General features: G+C 41.2%; 1 protein-coding gene across 3 annotated transcripts in view; it reads left to right on the top strand.

Annotated features, from left to right (window-relative positions):
* LOC122564950 (A disintegrin and metalloproteinase with thrombospondin motifs 3-like) overlaps window positions 1–21,127 on the top strand; it is a 258,075-nt gene that overhangs the window by 164,649 nt on the left and 72,299 nt on the right. For all 3 annotated transcript variants that reach the window (XR_006316046.1, XM_043720492.1, XM_043720502.1), the window contains 2 exons: window positions 17,236–17,319; window positions 19,026–19,182. Coding sequence is in view for 2 of the 3 variants with exons in the window: in XM_043720492.1 (XP_043576427.1) it covers window positions 17,236–17,319; window positions 19,026–19,182 (241 nt within the window). In the remaining variant the exon portion in view is untranslated. The remainder of the gene's footprint in view (window positions 1–17,235; window positions 17,320–19,025; window positions 19,183–21,127) is intronic.

Genomic DNA, 21,127 nt, shown 5'->3' with positions numbered 1-21,127 from the left:
TGCGATTCATGTACTGATGACCCAAATTCCTCTGTATCTCGGAGCTCTTTAATCTCTCACCACATAGATTGCATGCTTTCTCGTTATTCTTCCCACCAAAAAAGGATAATTTCACATTTGCCATTGTTATGCTCTATTTGTTTGGTCTTTGTCTGCTCACTTTAGCTATATTTCTTTGTATCCTCATTTTGTTCCATACAATCTGCTTTCCTACCTTATCTCTGTTTCATCAGCAAATTTAACAACTCTACCTTCAGTTCTTTGATCCAAATCATTCATATAAATTTTAAAATATTGACATACTAGCGCTGATCCCTGCCACACACCACTTATTACACCTGGCTAACCAGACATGTTCCATTTGCCCCATGCTCTGTTTTCTGTTAGCAAGTCAATCCTCTATCAAGTCATATTTCACTCCGACACCGTGAGCTTTTATTTTCCACAATAACCTTTGATATTGCATGTTACCAAATGCCTTCTGAAAATATAGGTCAATGTATCCACTTAACCCACTTTATCCACAGTATGTTACCTCCTCAAAGATCTTCAGTAAATTGGTTGATTATATTTTGCTTTCACAATACCATTTTAACTCTGCCTGATTACTCTTTGTTTTTAAACGTCTTGCTACAATGTCTGTAATAATAGCTTGCAGCATCTTCTCTATACAGATGTTAAACTGGCCTGAAGTTTCCTGCTTTCAGTCTTCCTTTGAGTAACTGAGTTACATTTGCTCTTTTGATTTGATTTATTATTGTCACGTGTACTGAGGTACAGTGAGAAGTGTTGTTATACGTGCTTGACAGGTGTACCGAACCATACAGGTGCATCAGGATAATAGAGTGCAGGGTACAATGTTACAGCTACTGAGAAGATGCAGAGAGAGATCAACATTAACATTAAAGGGTCCATTCAATTTTCCAATCAAAGGAACTTTGCACAAATTTAGGGAACTTTGCAAACTGAATTTTTCTTGGATGTTGAAAGGAAGACAAGTAATGTTACTCATTTATAAATTCATAATTCCCACTGCTATGAAAATGCAACAACATAGGTACCAGTGATTAATTGAAGCTCATTGCATTTAGAAGGAAGTAGCTACATGGATATAAAATTTTGATGGATCGAATGGGTATATGTTATGCTATAATAATTTCATGAGTGGGTTGGATTTCCATGCGTTTGTATTTTGAGGAGATTATTTAATGGCTGTTTGTTTGTCTTGGCAGGTTTATTAGCAACCCCCAGACTTTCCAAAGTTATTAGATGGCCAGTTAATTATTTCTATTGTGGATAATGGTTGTTTGTAGATAATTAAGCACACCACCATGTTCCCTGTCTTGGTCTCTGTTTTGGGCTTGTTACAGTACTCCAGCAAAGCTCAGTACAGGTTGGAAGATCAGCATCTCAGTTTCCATTTGGGGACCCTGCAGCCTTCAGGACTGTGTATCAAGTTCAATAATGACAGGGCTTGAGCACCTTCTTCCATAGTCTTCAACCAACTCCCTACACAAGGCTTTGTCATCACATGGGCTGCTACCACAACCAGGAGAAAGTGAGGACTGCAGATGCTGGAGATCAGAGTCGAGAGTGTGGTGCTGGAGAAGCACAGCAGGCCAGGCAGCATCTAGGAGCAGGGGAATCGACGTTTTGGACATAAATGAGGCTTGTGGGCTAGGGGAGCTCATTTATCTTACAGATTCCCAGCCCACAAGCCTCATTCCTGATGAAGGGCTTATGCCCAAAACATTGATTCTCCTGCTCCTCGGATGTTTTCTGAACTGCAATGCTTTTCCAGCACCACACTCTCGACTGCTACCACAACCAGCCCATCGTCAGCTACTAATGACCCCCATTAGCAGCTTTCGATTCTCCCATAATGCCAATACTGGAGTCCAAAGCAGGACGCTGGAAGAACACAGCAAGCCAGGAATCCTGAAGAAGGGTTACACCTGAAATGTTGACTTCTCCACCTCCTGATGCTGCCTGGCTTGCTGTGTTCTAACAGCATCCTGCTTGTCTACCTTGGATTCTCCTAGTCTGGCCTTTACCCATTCCCTTGTCTACTGTTCTCTCCTTCAGGGCTCCATTTCACCTAACATATACACATTATATCTCTCGCCCCACCCCATCTTCAGCATACCTACTGACCTCGGGGTTTGAGAAATTGGGGAGGTGGGGAGGTTGGAAGATCAGCATCTCAGTTTCCATTTGGGGACCCTGCAGCCTTCAGGACTGTGTATCAGTTATGAGTGTAAGGTAGCACTATTTATGAACAAAACTGGGTCAATTTCACATTGAATAGGAGCAGGACCTCTAACCTACTGGCTTCAACATCTGCATGCCTCTGTTTCCACTTCAGACCAAGTTTCCGATGGCCCCCCACCTCAGCCTGTCCCTGCTTCACCACCATGAAAATAGTGGGAGAGAACCCTTGCAGGTGTCAGTGCGATTGCAATATTGGAAAATGCCCCAATTTGCAAATCCCCTCTCGAAAGCTCGTGCTTCCAAATAAACCTGTTGGACTATAACCTGGTGTTGTGTGATTTTTAACTTTGTCCACGCTAGTGCAACACCAGCACCTCCAAATCACATGTCCCTGATGTATGATTAAAGTTGGTTAAGAGAGTGCTTCATCCAGAGGCTCTCTGATGATGTTACCTCATATGTGATGAAACGTCTGAAAACAAACCTTCCAGCTCAGCGAGCAAACTTACATCCGGAACCTCAACTTGAGCTGCAAATCTTTTCAAAACTTGCTAAGAAGGAAGAATCAAAGTTTGTAAAGAACACAAAACTCCAAAATAAAGTGAGCAGTGTAAGGGACAGGAACAGAATTAGGCACAATTTGGACGTGGTTTAACACAGGGAATTGTCAGTTGATAGGTTTTGGAATGAAGGATAAGAAATACTTTATGTTGGAGAAGGATTGTAGGAACAGAGAGACCTGGGCATTAGCATCCATAAATCTTAGAGAAGATGACAGGACCCTTGATCAGAATGTAGCATGGAATTCTCAGGAAAGAATTAGGACATGTGAAGGGTTAAAGTGAGACAATCCATTACCATAATAGTGATCAGAAAGGAAATTCAGAAATCCCACATGGAAGAAGGCCAATTCAGTGACTTCCGAAAAGATGGTAGTCATGATTTGGAGACACCGATGTTGGACAGGGATGTGCCAAGTTAAAAATCATACAACACCAGGGTATAGTCCAACAGGTTTATTTGGAAGCTCTAGCTTTCGGAGCCTGCTCCTTCATCAGATAGCTAGGCCTTGCCATATAAGTAGAGTGGTTAGAAGTGAAGGTCAGAAGCAAGGAATATTGCAGCGAGTAATATACCTCCTGACTCTCCAAAGCCTGTCCATCAAATACAAGGCATATGATGGGATACTCTCCACTTGGCTGGATGGGTGCAGCCTCAACAATATTCAAGAAGCTTGACACCATCCAGCACAAAGCACCCCACTTGTTTGGCACCACGTCCACAAGCATCCATTCCCTCCACCACCAACACTCAGTAGCAGCGGTGTGTATTATCTACAACATGCACTGTAGAATTCACCTTCCAAACCCAAGACCACCCATTTCCATCCAGAAGGACAAGGGCAGCAGATACATGGGAACGCCACCACCTGCAAGTTCACCTCCGAGCCACTCACCATCCTAACTTGGAAATATATCGCCATTCCGCCGCTGTCAGTGGTTCAAAGTCCTGCAGTTCCCTAAGGGTATTGTGGCTCTACGTCAGCAACACCCACAAGTGAATAAAAAACAATGGAGAGATGCAATTGCAATTTTTGCAAGCTTGTGAGGATTAGAAGTGCAAAAAACAAATGTTAATAGATTATTCAGCTGCCCAAGCTCTGCCCCTATTTCTTTGTTCAGGTTTTGGATTTGGCCAGGAATGCAAGGGCACCAGTTGGTCGAAGTGGATATGTTTGTGTTGGTTGGAGTAGCCTTTCCCATGACAACCTGCCCAGAATTGAGGCATTGATTGCTCAAAACCACCTCAGCACGGTAGGACCTAAAATTTTGAGTAGGAATAGACCATTCAGCTCGTTGAACCTCCTCCGTGCCTCTTTATCTTTAAACTGTACCCACTCATTCTAGATTCCCCACAAAAGGAAACATTCTCTCAGCATCTAGTCTTCAATACCTTACATGTTTCAATTAAATAACCAAAACCCAACGAATATGGGTCCCAAGTTGTTCATCCATCCCTCAGAGGAAAACACCATCATTGCATGTATCACCTCGTAAATCTTTTCCAAATATGTTCAGTTGTATCCCTGTTGCCAGCCTCTCAACTGCAACTGTTCTTCATTGACCTCAATCATGGCAGAGACTCCCTGGGAAGGCTTTACTGATGTCTTCAGGCCATCCGAGGAGAGATCGAAGATCTCCACCGACTCACAGCAGTCCATGACTTTAATGAATCAAAATGGAAAAGGTTCATTTCGAAAGACATAGAGTGCATTAAGACACTTTCTTGAGAACACACAGAGGCGAAGTCAAGGCATTGGCTAGAACATACAAATGCCCCAACAACTCAACTATCTGATCCTTCTAACACGTTCTACCACACATCTGGCAGAGACTGTAGATCGTGAATCAGCCAGCTTAGAACCTATCGATTCAGAGTGGACATAAACTAGAAATGATCCCTAGGGACTGCCTCAGAGTAAGCAGTTTTTGTTTCTTTTGTTCTGGGATGTGGATATCTCAGCGGTTATGGGCGAGCTTCAGAAGGAAGAGGGAGCACTTCAGCGATACCTTCAAGGCCTGACTGGCGAAATGTGGTATTCCCACAGATACCTGGGAATCATTAGCCCAAGACTGTCCAAAGTTGAGTAGGAGCATCAAGGAAGGTGTCAAGCATCTCAAGATTTACTGTCGGGAAGAAGCAAAAGCCAGGTGAAAACCGTATGAGGAGCATACTGTCACACCAATGGTCCCATATCACCTCTTCCCACAAACACCTTCAGGCCCTAGTGTAACAGAGTCTGCACGATGTACAGCCACCTACGGGCTCACCCTGAGAGTGGAAGCGAGTCAACCTCATCTGCGAGGGACTGATTGCTGTAGAGAATTGCTGTAGAGAAGATGGGGGTGAGCTGCAATTCTTGAACTGCTGCAGTCCATAGGACAAAGTGATTCCCACAGTATTGTAAGGGAGGGAGTTCCAGGCTCTTTTACCCAGTGACAATGAAAGAATAGCATATGCATTCATGAGGTTCGTGGGTGTCACTGGTCACCATTTATTCTCCATCCCTAATTACCTCTTGATCTGAGTGGCTTGCTAGGGCCATTTCAGGGGGACAATTACGAGTCAACCAAAGTGCTGTGAGCCTGGAGTCATGTGAAGGCCAGAACAGGCAAGGATGGCAAATTTCCCTACTTAAAGGACATTAGTGAATCAGATGGGTTTTTTTTTACAACAATTGTCAATGGTTACATGATCACCCTTAGGCTAACTTTTTTTATAGTTACAGATTTTTATTAAATTCAAATGTTACCATCTGGCATGGTGGGATTTGAATCTCTGTCACTAATGCATTAACCTGGGGATCAGAAGTCAGGACACTGTGTGGATCAGTGGGGAATGTGCAAGTGACAGTGTCCATGTGCATTTGCTGCCCTTGTATTTTTAGGTGATAGAGGTCTCAGGTTTGCAACATGCTGTTGAAGGATACTTGGTGAGTTTCTACACTGTATCTTGTAGCTGGCACACATGCTGCCACTATGTGTTGTTGGCGAGTGGAATGAATATTTAAAGTGTTACATATGAAGCCAATTAAGTGGAATGTCTAGTTCTGGGTGGTATCATGTTTCTTGAGTGTTGTTAGATCCCAGCCAACCAGACAATTGGAGGGTATTCCATCATACTCCTGACTTGTGCATTATCAACTCTAGATATGTATTCTGGGGATAGGAGGTGAAGTTATTCCCTAGAGAATCACTCTTATAGCTACAGTATTTATTTGGCTAGCCTAATTTGGTTTCTGGTAAACGGTCTCTCCCAAGATTTTGATATTGGGAGGATTCTGTGATTTTAATGCCACTGGATATCAAGGATTGATGGTTAGATTTTCCCTGGTTTGAGATAGTCATTGCTTGGCACTTGTGTGGCATAAATTCTGTATGCCAGTTATCTGTCCAGGCCTGGATGTTGCCCATGTCTTGCTGCAAATGAACATGGATTGCTTCACTATCTGAGGAATTGCAAATGGTGCTGAACATTGTGCAGCAATCAACAAACATCTTTACTTCTGACCTTATGTTCGAGGGAAGGTCATTGATGAAGCAGTTGAAGATAGTTGGACTTAGGGCAGTTCGAGAACTCCTGTGGTGATGTGGTGTGTTTAGACTGAGATGGTGAACTTCTAACAATTACAGCCACCTTTCTTTGTGCTTGATATGACACCAACCAGCAGAGAGTTTCCCTCTGTTTCCCATTGACTCCAGTTTTGCTCAGGCTCCTTGAAGCCCATCATATTGTGACATGTTGCTTGGATGTCAAGGACAGCCAATCTCACCTCCCCTCTGGAACCCAGCTCTTTCGTCCATGTTTGAACCAAAGCTGTAATGAGGTCAGGAACTGTCTGGCCCTGGGTGAACCAAAACTGAGCATCAGTGAAGTTATTCACTTGCATATGTCACTTGTTAGCACTGCCAATGAAACCTATCAGACTACCAATGAACCTTTCCACTGTTTTGTTGATTGTTGAGAAGAGGATGAGAGGGTGTGAAAAGGCCAGGATGCATTTGTCCTGCTGTTTGTGGACAGGACATGTCCAGGAAATTTTACACATGCCAGACTTGTAACTGTACTAGAACAGGAGGTCTTCGGTTCTATTGTTAGGATGTTGTCAGGGAGCATTGACATGGCAGTATTCAGAGTCTTCATCTATCTTTTGGTATTGTGTGCAGTAAATTGGATGAAGAGTGACATCTATGAAGATGAAGGGCTTTTGCACAAAACTTTGATTTTCTTGCTCCTCGGATGCTGCCTGACCTGCTGTGCTTTTCCAGCACTACTCTAATCTTGACTCTAATCTCCAGCATCTGCAATACTCACTTCTGCCACTTCTGCCTTCTGCATCTATGATTCTGCAGATCTTAGGAAGAGGGGAGATGGTACATCTACTTGGTACTTCGGGCTGAAGATGGACACCTTGTCTCTTGGACTGATGTCTTGGGCACTGTCATCATTGAGGATGGGGATATATGTGGAGTTGTCTTCTTCTGTTTGTTGTTTAATTGTCCCCCACCATTTTCAACTGGGTGCGCACAGTTCAGATCTGCTGGTTGATTGTGGAATCGCTCCTGTTTGTTGCTTGCTACTCTGTTGTTTTGCTCACTGGTAATCCTGTGATACAGCTTCACCAGGTTGATATTTCATTTGGATGCTGCTCCTGCATGCCCTCCTGCACTCTTCATTGAACCATAGTTAATTCCTTGGTTTAATAGTAATAGCGGGTTGGGGGAATATGAAATTACAGATGGTGGTTGATCACAGTTCTAATGTTCCTGATGGCCCACAGTGTCTCATCAGTACCCAGTTTGAAATTGTTTGAATCTGTTTGAAGTCTTTCCCATTAAGCATGGTGATAGTGCCACATAATACTGGGGAGGGTATCCTCAGTGGGATTTTGAATCCACAATGAAAATTAGTTCTATTTGTATCTGTTTTGTACTGATAAAAGAAGTGCATTCCATTCTAATTTTAACTCTAGCTGTCATCTTCTGCCTTGTGATCTTTCTCAAATTGAACCACTTGCTTCAAATGTTGCTACAAGTCCTTGTAGCTGACCATCATTTAAACTTGCTGGTGATCTCTTGACATTCCCTATCGGTGTGGTGGACTTGTAGGGAATTCTTCATTTCCCCTGAGCCCCAAAGGGTCGTTCCAACTCTTTTAACAAAAAAACAATAACAAATCAAAAACTGCTGGAAATTTGAAACTAAGACAGAAATTGTTGGAGAACCTCAGCATCTGAGGGGAGAAAGTGGAGTTAACATTTTAAGTCCTTATTCTGGATCAGTGGTGCTGGAAGAGCACAGCAATTCAGGCAGCATCCGAGGACTGGCAAAATCGACGTTTCGGGCAAAAGCCCTTCATCAGGAATAAAAAGGGCTTTTGCCCGAAACGTCGATTTTGCCTGTCCTCGGATGCTGCCTGAATTGCTGTGCTCTTCCAGCACCACTGATCCAGAATCTGGTTTCCAGCATCTGCAGTCATTGTTTTTACCTCGTTGATTTTAAGTCCTTACTCAGGACGTACTTGTTTTCCCAGCAATTCCTGATTCTGACCCTGTTAATTCTGAAAGACAATTTTGTGACCCATAGTTTGTTTTCCTTTCTACTTTGCGCTGCATGCATTATGTCTTACACATTGTGCAGATGGATGATTGAAAAATTCATCATTTAGACTGATGAATCACTGCAAAATAATCTGCCAGTTCCATAAAATTGTATAGAAATACTGTATATCATTGAGCTATTTAGATCGATAACTATCCCATTGTTCACACTTCACACCCACCCCCTTGTTTCACTTCAGCCTAACAATTTATTGTTTATTCCTTAACCTAGTTGTTAAATGTGTTCTCTTTATTTTCCTGATCACCTCAATTATCCAGAAACTTAATTAACAACAAGGCATAATGTCTCATTGGGTGAAGTTTGTTATTTTCCAAATATATGGCAACCAGTACTTTTTGGGGAAGAAAAATATAAAGAAGTTAAATTTTTGAGATAAAGATATTTATTGCCTGTCACTTTAACCCTTGAGGAAACGACCCTTCTTCCTGATTGTCTGGATGTTGAAATGGTTCTGAGGTTGGAAGTTCCAGGAAATCCACATTTTACATTTCAACAAAAACCTGGTATACTCCTCCAAAGTACTGATATAAAAGTAAGTGAGAAAGCTGTTAGAAAATGTGCTGTCAGATGCAAATCATCTTTGGCTATTGCACTGCAACAAGTCACTGCCGAAACAGGATTTTTCTTTAGATTAGATTAGTTTACAGTGTGGAAACAGGCCCTTTGGCCCAACAAGTCCACACCGACCCGCCGAAGCGCAACCCACCCATGCCCCTACATTTACCCCTTACCTAACACTACGGGCAATTTAGCATGGCCAATTCACCTGACCCGCACATCTTTGGACTGTGGGAGGAAACCGGAGCACCCGGAGGAAACCCACGCAGACACTGGGAGAACGTGCAAACTCCACGCAGTCAGTCGCCTGAGGCGGGAATTGAACCCGGGTCTCTGGCGCTGCGAGGCAGCAGTGCTAACCACTGTGCCACCATGCCGCCCACCAGATTTGGATCAGTATCTCAAGATAGCATAATCCTATAAAGCTAAGTTCTGATTTTATAGGAGTAATATAACAGGAGATCCATGACCTTTTGCTGAAACTTTACTTGACGAAGGAATATTGATATATTTGCCACATCAGGATGCTGCTTTCCTGTACCCCTGTTACCCTTTTTCCTTAACATGATGGAGGTTTTTGGGGAGTCCTGAGCATTACACTGCACTAGCACTGTCATAGGCTGTACACACTGGGAAACTCCACACAACTCAAGCTAGTTAGGGCTCCTAAATGGAAATACAAGCAACACATCAGCGAACACAACCATAAAGGTTATTCACTTCTTTTGTGGCATTAAATAGCCATCCTTTTTTTATGAAGTACACAATTCAAAACAATGAATTGCTATTAATAAAGGAAAGAGACCCAGAGACAGTCAGTCCTAGAAACAGTAATGGATCCTGATATATGTTATATAATGAAGAAATATTTTCCTAAGGAAATTGAATACCTGGTAGTTATTTTGTTAATGCTGAACCAGACTTATGTTGAAGCATTTGGTTAAATTGCCACCCCATTCAAGTTAAATTGACATTTGAAATAATGTATTAAATTAGTTAGATTGAGTTTCCATTTGACCATTCAGACTGGAGGCCTGTGACCAGTGGATGCCACAATGATCGGTGCTGGGTCCATTGCTTTTCGTCATTTACATAAATGATTTGGATGTGAACATAGGAGGTATAGCTAGTAAGTTTGCAGATGACACCAAAATTGGAGTTGTGGTAGACAGTGAAGAAGGTTACCTTGAAGATATGGACCCCTCCAGAGTGGCCCCTTTGGTTCGAGATCGGTCAAAAGAATCATTAGGAGTACTGTCTGCTTAAAGCAAGGTTACCAGTTTAATAAATTAAGGCAGCCTGGCACAGATTTGTCCAGCAACACGGAGGTTAAAAGCTTCTGTGTTCTGTGGAGAAATGGCATAAGTACATTTGAAAATTACGCATTATTTATATGTTTTTTAATAGTCATAATTACAAGAAAAGACCAATCAAAGGTGACATGATTTACAGCAGGTTAATCCAATGATATTTCTTGGGAAACATTAGTTGATGCAGAAAATCATCCCATGTTTGTTAGTTCAAGGTTAGTTCGAATACCAAATCACTGTCTTATGATTTATATTATGAAAAATCTATTGTTTTCTCTTATCTTCTATTTAGCTTAATTTAGCAAAGCGGCAGTTCAAGTTCACAGAGTCATATCATTACTTTCAGCCATTTTGTTGTGTTATTTTAAATTGAAAAGCCATGTTGTGTTTAATAAAAATCTACATATACTTGTTGCTTCTGACAACAGCCTAAATTCAAATTTTAGATCCTCGTTCCCCTCTTTTGTCATTCTATGACCACACTATAAATACGTGGATCAAATTAATCCAATTCGATGGCAGCGAGAGACTGCAATACTTTCTCTTCCTCTGAAGAGGAACCAGGGGCAGGTGATGATGCACCCTCATCATCATCTAAGTGGAGACGCGTTTTCTGGATGGAACCAACGTTGTTAAAGGAAACTAATATTTTAGCAATAATATACTTAACAATAGCAATACCAACAAAAAGACCAACTAAAACAATAGCAGCATAGATAGCCATATTAATTAGCCAGTTGTACCATGAACCAAAACCCTAATCTCCCCATCCTGCGCCTTCATTCATTTGATTGACAAAAGTGCAGATGTTATCTATATGTCTAGCAATGTTTTCGATAAAATTAGTAACCCCCATGATGCACTTTCCTTTGTTAATGGTGTAAACTCCACCTTCCTTTGCAAGTATGTAATCGAGAACATAGCGATTTTGTTGCTTAAAAAGGGACAATTCTGAAAGCATATCCCTAATTTTTATTAGGGCAGCAGTTGTCTCATTTCACAAAATCATGAGTCCACAAATGAGATAATTACGGTTTTGATGACCAATAACTCCTGAAGACCCTCCTACGGAAAGAACACTAAGAACTGCATATGCCAATGAGTGAGTTTTACTTTTTGATAGAACCTTTGGATTCTTCTGCACAAAAGTCAAGAGAAACTGAACGTTTAACAGGGGAATTTGAGTCTCGTTGCCAGGTAATTGGACAGGGAACAGTTGTTGGAAATAGTGTTCCTACAGCTACAGCACAAGGAATACTTGCTCCATTCAAGACAAGGTAGTTAGATGCCTTATTATAACTGAAAAAATAATATCCAGGTTTAGTATAGATAATGGAGGGACTTTCCTAAAAAGAAGTGAGCCTATCTTCGTGACTTTCTGGAGTATCTGGGTAATCCATGATTACAGTTTGGTCCCGAACATAAAGCCTAAAAATCATTTAGTCAAGTGGGGTGGGTCTCTTAATAAGAGATGTGGTCAACATCCCAGAATGGCTCTACTCATCCAATAATTGGGAAAATATTAATGCCATTAGGGATATCATAATGAAAGTGGCTGTTGTTACCCTCCCCACAAAGGATTTGAAAACCAGTGGTAATAGAAACACGTTCCTCCTTAATGCATACGCATGAGATGCGAGGTCCTTCAGAGAATCAGTAACGACTGATACATTTTATCATAACACAGGGTATAATTTTAGACATAAGTGCACCCCCATCCCTTACCATTGTAGCAATTTGGATAGGATATCGTGGATTTATTGGAGGAAGTCCATAATCCTGTAAATACTTTAGAACTATTCTATACCCCTATGTTAGGATTGGGAAGAATAAAAGGGGTCAGGGAGTCTCTTGCTGAAGTAAGGGTGTAACAAACTACTTCATCCTCTCCAAATATTTTATTATGGGTTTCTAGACACAAATTGTTAGTGAAGGATAACATCCCCCCTTTGTCTCTCTTACTACGTGATCTATCTGAAAGGGGACAAGGCTTACCAGGGATGCCCATAGTACAAATGAAATCAAAGTGGCACACAACACCTATACAATGTAAAGACAATTTAGACTTGTTCTGTAAATGGACTTTTGATGCAGTTGACCACTGTAATAGTCATTCTTGGTAACATTCAGTCTCTTGGCACACAAGGACATCTTCCTGGCAGAGTCGGTACACATTCTCTATTTGCCCAGGATCACACAGGTAAACTGTCCCTTCTTGAACATCAATGCTGCCAATGGCAAGTCCACATAGCAGGTCAAGTTCAATCTTTATCATCTCCCCCCTTGCAAGGTTGGAGACCACAGAGTGTCCATTGTAATAAAGTATAAACCGTTCCCTCCTTGTATATAAGTATATACAATATACACATAATCAATTAAAATAGGCTGCAGCAAAGAAGGAACATAAACTAATCTAGTAGCAGTCACCATATTCTGGTTTGAGTATTGAGGGAGTACCCTATTTGAGGCCATAGTTTGTACTGTTCAGAAGGGGCTTCCCCCATGATTCCTGCACCTTACCAATGTCTGGCATACCCATTCTTATACTGCGTCTAACTGGGTTTTGCTGTGGACCCAATGGTACCAGAAATGTAAGGGGTGTAAGGTCACCTGCTTGGCAGCTGCATATACTTGGTAAAAACAAGGACTGCAGATACTGAAAACCAGAGTCTAGATTAGAGTGGTGCTGGAAAAGCACAGCAGTTCAGGCAGCATCCGAGGAGCAGGAAAATCGACGTTTCAGGCAAAAGCCCTTCATCAGGAATAGAGCCTGATGAAGGGCTTTTGCCTGAAACGTTGATTTTCCTGCTCCTTGGATGCTGCCTGAGCAGCTGCACACACTTGCCCACTACGTTAGAAACAGTATCAGTTTCATGAGCCGGACATATTGATAATTGCCAGACTGATTGGACAAAATAGCATTACTATAATGCTGCCCCTTGGGGGTTAAAAATCTTCAATGTTCCCACATGGCTCCAAAGTTGTGGATCATATTAAAAGCACAATGAAGAGTCAGTGTATATTAGTAGATTTTCCTTTTGATAGGATGAAAGCATGTCAACATCCAATCGTCAGCTCCGAGGTAACATTAAAGACACATTACTCCCCATTGGCCACATTTCAACAGTTAAAGCGAAGGGACAAACATTTTGCCCGAAACGTCGATTTTGGTGCTCCTCGGATGCTGCCTGAACTGCTGTGCTCTTCCAGCACCACTAATCCAAAATCTGGTTTCCAGCATCTGCAGTCATTGTTTTTACCTATGAAGACTTGATGCTTTATTTTCAAACGAAGGAAAGATTTGTAACAAGTAGGTGGGTTAAATTAAGGCTGGGGACAATCAGGAGATGTTAGGGGCTCAGTGGGTATACAGGAGCAAAATCCCAATCCTCAAAAAGGGTCGATATGCCAGACATAGGCTCGGGATTCCAAGTAGAATCTAAGTTCTTTATTTTATAGTATTGTTGCTTTAACCTTGTTTGTATAGTCCCTTCTTATATCCATTCACAGTCACCTCCTCAGCTTTTGGGAGTTCCATCTGCTATTATATATAGATCTATCCCTATCCCTCAGTCACATGCAGAATTTCTTCAACTGGCCAGTAAGGTAGCTTTCCATTCTTTAATGAACAATGAATTAATGCAGCCATGTTTTAAATTAACCATGAGGCAATGAGACATGTCACTGACAATGTGTAAAGGAATAAAACCAAGCGACCCTGCCAATTAATTTTGATTTGGGCTAATACAATTGATTATTATAGTTATTATTAAATATTATTATAAAATAATAAATAAAATAATCATTAACTGTAATTCAGGATGGAAACTCAACAAATGACTAAGACATTTTAAAAACTGTACTCTGCTGCTTTATGCTTCTTATTTCATCATTCTCTTCCCTTCTTTACTTGATCTCCTTGCCTCTATTTTCATTTTAACCTGATTTAACCAATTTATCAATTTATGTTTGTCTAACATTAAAGTCTGTTCCTAACTATACATTTTGGAATCTTGATTGTCATAATCTGAAAGCTAATTTGAGGATTTGAATTTTCAGCTAATCAAAAATTGCAAGAAGAGAATAACTGAATAGATGATTTGTCCTGTTCACTTGTCCTGGTCACTGTATCACATGGCTGTGACATTATGGAGCCTGCTAACTCCATGGCAATGGGGCAGTGATGCTACAAAATAAATAGTGATTGATTTACCACCCTGTGCCTATATGTTTGACTGTCCCTATTGTCCAAAGGGTGCAGTGCTGGATGACAGCAGTGCCTGCTTAAGTCAGGCAGTAGTCCTTTTTCATTTGTTAGGGACACAACTCTCTTTTTTTCTCTTATCTCAACCAACTCAGCAAAGCATCAGTTCAACTTCACAGTGTCAAAGAAAATTCCAAAGCCATTTTATCGCGTTATTTTAAATTGAAAAGCCATTTTGTGGTTAATAAAAATCTACATATACTTGTTGCTTCTGACAACGACCTAAATTCAAAGTTTTAGCTCCTCAGCCTCAGAGTACAATCAAATTTTGATCAGATGGGCCAATGGGCTGAGGAGTGGCAGATGGAGTTTAATTTAGATAAATGTGAGATGCTATGTTTTGGAAAGGCAAATCAGAGCTTATACACTTAATGGTAAGGTCCTGGGGAGTGTTGCTGAACAAAGAGACCTTGGAGTACAGGTTCATAGCTCCTTGAATGTAGAGTCACAGCTAGATAGGATAGTGAAGAAGGCATTTGGTATGCTTTCCTTTATTGGACAGAGCGTTGAGTATAGGAGTTGGGATGTCATATTGTGGCTGTACAGGATGTTGGTTAGGCCACTCTTGGAATATTGTGTGCAATTCTAGCCTCCCTCCAATTGGAAAGATGTTGTGAAACTTGAAAGGGTTCAGAAAAGATTTACAAGGACGTTGCCAGGGTTGGAGGATTTGAGCTATAGGGAGAGGCTGAATAGGCTGGGGCTGTTTTCTCTGGAGCATTAGAGGCTGAACAGTGATCTTATAGAGGTTTATAAAATTGTGAGGGGCATGGATAGGGTAAGTAGACAAGGTATTTTCCCTGAGGTGTGGGAGTCCAGAACTAGAGAGCATAGGTTCAGGGTGAGAGGGAAAAAAATTTAAAAGGGACCTAAGGGGCAACTTTTTCATGCAGAGAGGGTGCGTGTATGGATGGATATATGAATAGGAAGCATTTAGAGGTATATGGGCCAAGTGCTGGAAAATGGGACTAGATTGGGTTAGGATCTCTGGTCAGCATAGATGAGTTGGACTGAAGGATCTGTTTCCATGCTGTGCATCTCTATGACTCTATAATCTGATACTTATGATGAGAAAGGTAAATACAGCCTGCTTGTTTTATTCATTCATGTTGTGAGGGTGTCGCTGTCAGGGCCAGCATTTATTGCCCATCTCTAATTGTCCAGAGGGCAGTTAAGAGTCAACCACATTGCTGTGGGTCTGGAGTCACATGTCGGTTAGACCAGGTAAAGATGGTAGTGTCCTTCCCTAGGTCATTAGTGATCCAGATAGGTTTTCCAACAATTGAGAGTAGATTCATGGTCATCATTAGACTTTGAATTCCATAAATTTATTGAATTCAAATTCCACCATGGCAGTATTCGAACCCAGGTCACCAGAGCATTACCTGGGTCTCTGGATTAAAGTCCAGTGATAATACCACTGGGCTAGTTGTGTGTGCTTCTAAACTGCATTGATTCTTTAGCGGCTAGTGTGTGCAAGGTAAAAAGTCACCATAGTACAACCAGATCATAAGGCTGTTCTCTCAATAGAGCAAGATGATTGGTGGTGGTTTAACCTGAGGGTCACCGCTCCTCAGACAAGGGGAGAGGTTGAGAAGGAGAATCCTTCATGGTAACTTCAGCTGGTGTGGAAGCTGAACCCCTGGCGTTGGCATCATTTTACATCACAAACCAAGCATCCACCCAACTGGCCTATCCGATGCTCTGAGTGTGAGGATAGCTCCCTTCAGGTCTAATTAGTTGATTGTTGTAGAGTAAACAAGATGCAGTTTATTACATCTCTGTAATTTTTTACATGTTGTAAGATCAGACTCTACATTACTACAAAGACTGTTGGGAGAGGACCTATCCTTAGGTCTATCTCCCACAAGATCCTATTTTACTCTGCCCCAAATCATCACAACATAATCAAAGTGGACAATATGTGCTGCACTCAATCAAGCATTAACCCTTGCAGAGCCTTCATGACCACGTACAACACAGTCCATCTGTCTCATCCTTACCTTTGGTCCCCACATCTCAGAACCTATCTTTTTTCCAGTATATCCCTAAATTTACAATGTTGCCATTAACGTTTGGTATTCCACCTAGTAACTAAGCTACTCCTCCAGGACCCTGTCATTTAGTTAAAGAGGAAATTACTAGAGAAAGTTACATTGTAGGGCGATATTACAGGAATGATCACTAGCTAATGCACCAAAAGAAATTACTGTTTCTACAATTATTGGATCAGCATAAAAATCCTATATTTTCAGTTCCCTGGCTGACAATGGGCAATGCTATAGGAGATGCTTGAGTTGACATATATATTCAAATCGGTGAGCCCTAAAACTTCTCCATTTAAAATATAAAGTTAAAAGTCACACAATATCCTTATATTCCACAACCACCTGATGAAGGAGCAGTGCTCCAAAAGCTAGTGCTTCCAAATAAACCTGTTGTGTGAGTTTTAATTTTGTACACCCCAGTCTAAAAACGGTACCTCCAAATCAGTCAAAACATAAGAATCCTTTAACTTTTATGCGGAGAAAAACCAACTGAGATTCATGCCAAAAAGAGCTCAGTTATTTTGTGCTGTTATTTGTATTTAGTGTGAATTAAATTATGGCTGTAACTCCATTGGATGAAATGCATCAGCAGCTCCTGGAAACATTTGGCTAACTTGAAAGGTAAAAGGATTTTAATACAATTCCCTTTCTTTCATTGTCAGGTTAATGAGATTTACCATGATAAATCACTGGGAGCCCATGTAAATGTTGTGCTAGTACGAATGATCATGCTGGGATATGCAAAGGTAAGATTGACATCAAGCTGTTCAGTCTATCTGATTTTTGACATTTTTATTTTAACACTTATCTTCGCTCAAATGATCTAGAAGAAAGATGACAAATCAAAAGGTGCAAGCTGATTCAAGCTAATTATCTTTTATTTCAAAATGGAACACGTTTAGCTCTTCACTTTCTTTTGTGTGGGGTGTTGAATTGCAGATTAATTGATTATACCCCTTTGACAAGTGTTGAGGAGTGTTGACAGCTACATTAGATGTTCTCTCAGGATGTAGCTCACAAGTTATTAAAGTACACAACTGTTTCAACTTTTCTTGCCAAGTAAAAAAGAGATTTTTGTGCAGTATCACTGGATGGAAAGTGACTATTACAGAGCTTTAATCATTGAGGGATTGGTGACATTCAACAATTTTGAAGGATACCAACAAGGGATGCCACATATGATTGCCAAGGATACATCTTTCCCTCTAGGCCCACAATGGGGACAATATGGTTAGGATGCCACAAAATCAGACTGGCTATTGGCATGATCTTCCAACATCTTTCTTCTTTGGTTTGCAAATTAGGCATCATTTGGTGCATATCTCTTTGTGGCTGAGCACAGAGTAAATCTGAACGTGAAACACTAAATCCTTTAAAGTGATGATTTTCATTCTCCAAAATAGCAAGTTTTCCAGTAGACATCATGTCAAATAGAGGATAAATCAGAGCATTATACAAGAATACCACATATTAATGTCCTGGCTAATGAGATAATACCTTAACAAAAAGCTTGCCCACCATATTGTGAAGTGCAGCTAATGGAAGTGCTCATTTCAGAAGTATATAGTGAGTTCCTCATTCCAACTTTGAGATAGTGGTCTCCAACCTGTCTGGCCTCTTTTCTACTGACATTGTCCATAATATTGTACCTATGTTGTTGATATGTCAATATGATTTATGCCAACTTGTCTCTTGTTTACTGGCCAGCCTCAGGTCTATTGACCCTTTCAGTGACCATTCCAAAACACTTCCATCCAGTGATGATTGTATCCCCAGATCCTTGGTGAGTGTTCCCGCTTTGGTGACTCAGCAGGTTGTAGAGGTACATTTGGTTTCTGTCTTCACTGCTTCTTTTTCACATGGTAACTGGGTGTATATTTTCTCATGTTCGGTGTGACACACTTGTACCTCGGAGTCTGGATGACCCAGGATGTTCTGTGCAGAGAATTCCTATAATGGGTAACATTCAACCTCTTATTTATTCTAGGAAGCGTGCATGTTAAAACTCACATGATACCTGAAATACATAAGGAATGTTAGAAATAATGTTATGAGTTTCTGCTCTCAGCATGGAGCCTTATCAATGATGCAGAGCACAAAGTCTAGGTCACAAGGTAGCTCCACCTTAATTACTATACTTACATTTAGGAAGGATCCATTCTAGAACCTACCATCTCAAAATTACATTCATTATGGTCTGAGAAATAATGCCATCCAAGGAGGCAGCCCTGTTGTATCACTGCCACTGTGCATGTGACTGCAGATTCTAATTTTCTCTCCAGTGAATTTTAGCCCTAAATTCACCTTGGGGGATCAGAGGGAGCAGCAGTCTACCTTATCTTGACCAGGACCACTGTTGTCCAGCAACAAACCTCAGGACATCCGGTTACTTTCAAGCATCGGAACATGTCAGCTCATGAAAACTGAACTAAATGAAACATTCTCTGATTAGTCCATCAGCTTGATTGAAAGAGGAAATCCGTCTCGAAGCTTGGAGAATATCTGTCGCTGGGCCAACTCTCAGCAAAAAGCAAACCCGAACCATTCGGAACACCATGACCATGCCATCTTTTTAACAAGGCAAGATTTCGGTCCAGCGGGTATGCAAGGTACTGTATAAGAATGTTGACAGGGTACATTGAAATTAGCAATGGGTTCATTATTGTAACAGCACCAGGACTCTGCTTGAACTTTTCTTGAGGGTTATTTATTGATGTTAAGGTTTTTTATAGTTTTTAGAGAAAAAATTTTCAATTGTACTAATTTATGTATTAGGTGACATGATCATGTATTGCCACTTGTATCTGTCTTGACACATAGAGTATTTGGACTCTTACTGAAACAGGATTCACCATTGTCCTCATTAATTATCAATCCTCCATTCAACTTAAAGTCACAATGCGCATCCTGACAATGTTTTTCTGCAACCTTTACCATCGGGGAGAAGGTACAGAAGCCTGAACACACGCACACCAGCCGGTTTTGGAACAGTTTCTACCCTACTGTTATTAGAATACTGAATAGACTTACAAACTCTTAACATTCACCCGTACCTGTGTATTTTGTTTTTGCCACTGTTTACCTATTATTTACTTAGCTATGCTACTTGACTCTGTGATCTGCCTGTGTTGCTCACACTGTGCCTCAGTACACGTGACAATAAATTCAATTCAATTCAGTTCAATTCACAAGGCGTCATTGATTTTCTGAACAATTTTTAAATTGGCACCTGACTTGAGGCAAAAGTTAGCAACAAAGGTAGTTTTCAAATCAATTGACGCACTCTCCTACATATACCTTAACCATACCTTAGAGATTGATGAAATTACCGGAATATGTTTCCATTGCACCTTCTCCAAAGCTGGAATATCTTAGTCAGTGATTTCAAGTTTTCCTAGGTTCCAGTTAACTGAATAGTCCTTTGTTGACAAGTTCTTTGTTGCCTCTTCTTTGTGGCCTCTATCTCTCTTCCTTTCTTGTGCCCTTCCTCTTTCTTCACCCTTTATACACACACACACACACCCTGACCCCCCCCAAGTCTGACAGGTGGCTCACCTCAGCAGAGAAAAGTGGCTCTTCCCCAGTATACCACCTTCCACCATATCCTGGCCTTAGCAGAAAGGGAACTGGCATTGGGCCCCCAGTGATAGGTTTTGGGGCAAAAGTCAGCCACCAGCCTAGATTCCCAGACTCAGATTTTGGCCTCAACTCTCAGCCCCCCGGTAGATGTGTCCCAGCCACCTCCTTCACTTTCAGTTACTGATTCATGTAACCGCCTCTTCAGTTACAGGTCACTCTGCTGCTCTGTTGTTGAGAGGTTCATCCATGTTCCGTTCAACATTTTGTTCCAGTCCATTTGTGGGATGACTATTCTGTGATGGATACTGTCTTTGACTTTTCCAAGGCCTTCTGGAGTCTATTCACCACCTCCCCCCCACCCCATTGACCCCTTCCAATTTGAGTATTGTCTTGCATAGAGAATTACAACCTGGTTTTAAAAAAGATCCTTTGTGTAGTTTTTTTCTTCTTAAGAAGAAAGCACAGCTCTGCACAGTGATAACATCTGGTCATAATAAGGACAGATCATGATGTGTAATGCTCCCATGAAATGTCTTGGGACTGTTCTTTATTTTACAACTGTGACACAAACATGACACGAATACATCACAGTGTCAGGACATGGTCAGCTTATTGCAGGACTTTGTCAGAGACAAAAAAAACCGTGTAGATGCTGGAATCAGAGGTAGACAAGCAGGAGGCTGTTAGAACACAGCAAGCCAGGCAGCATCACGAGGTGGAGAAGTCAACATTTCGGGTGTAACCCTTCTTCAGGATGAATTGTAGTGCCTTAGTCACTGAAATGTCAGGGCAGTGACTGAATCCAATCATCTCAGAGGCTAGGTCTGGGGATTGTGATGGGAGGACCTGGTCATCACAAGAAGTAGATTACATGCCACAGAAACCAACACTGGTCACCACAAAGGAAGAAATTGTTAGTGATTCTGACATTTTTGCAAGTTCCAAAATTGTTATCTTAACTTATTGCAGAGAAGT

The sequence above is a fragment of the Chiloscyllium plagiosum genome, chromosome 2, assembly GCF_004010195.1.
Source record: "Chiloscyllium plagiosum isolate BGI_BamShark_2017 chromosome 2, ASM401019v2, whole genome shotgun sequence".
NCBI lineage: Eukaryota > Metazoa > Chordata > Chondrichthyes > Orectolobiformes > Hemiscylliidae > Chiloscyllium > Chiloscyllium plagiosum.
This window is presented reverse-complemented; position numbering and strand designations above follow the sequence as displayed.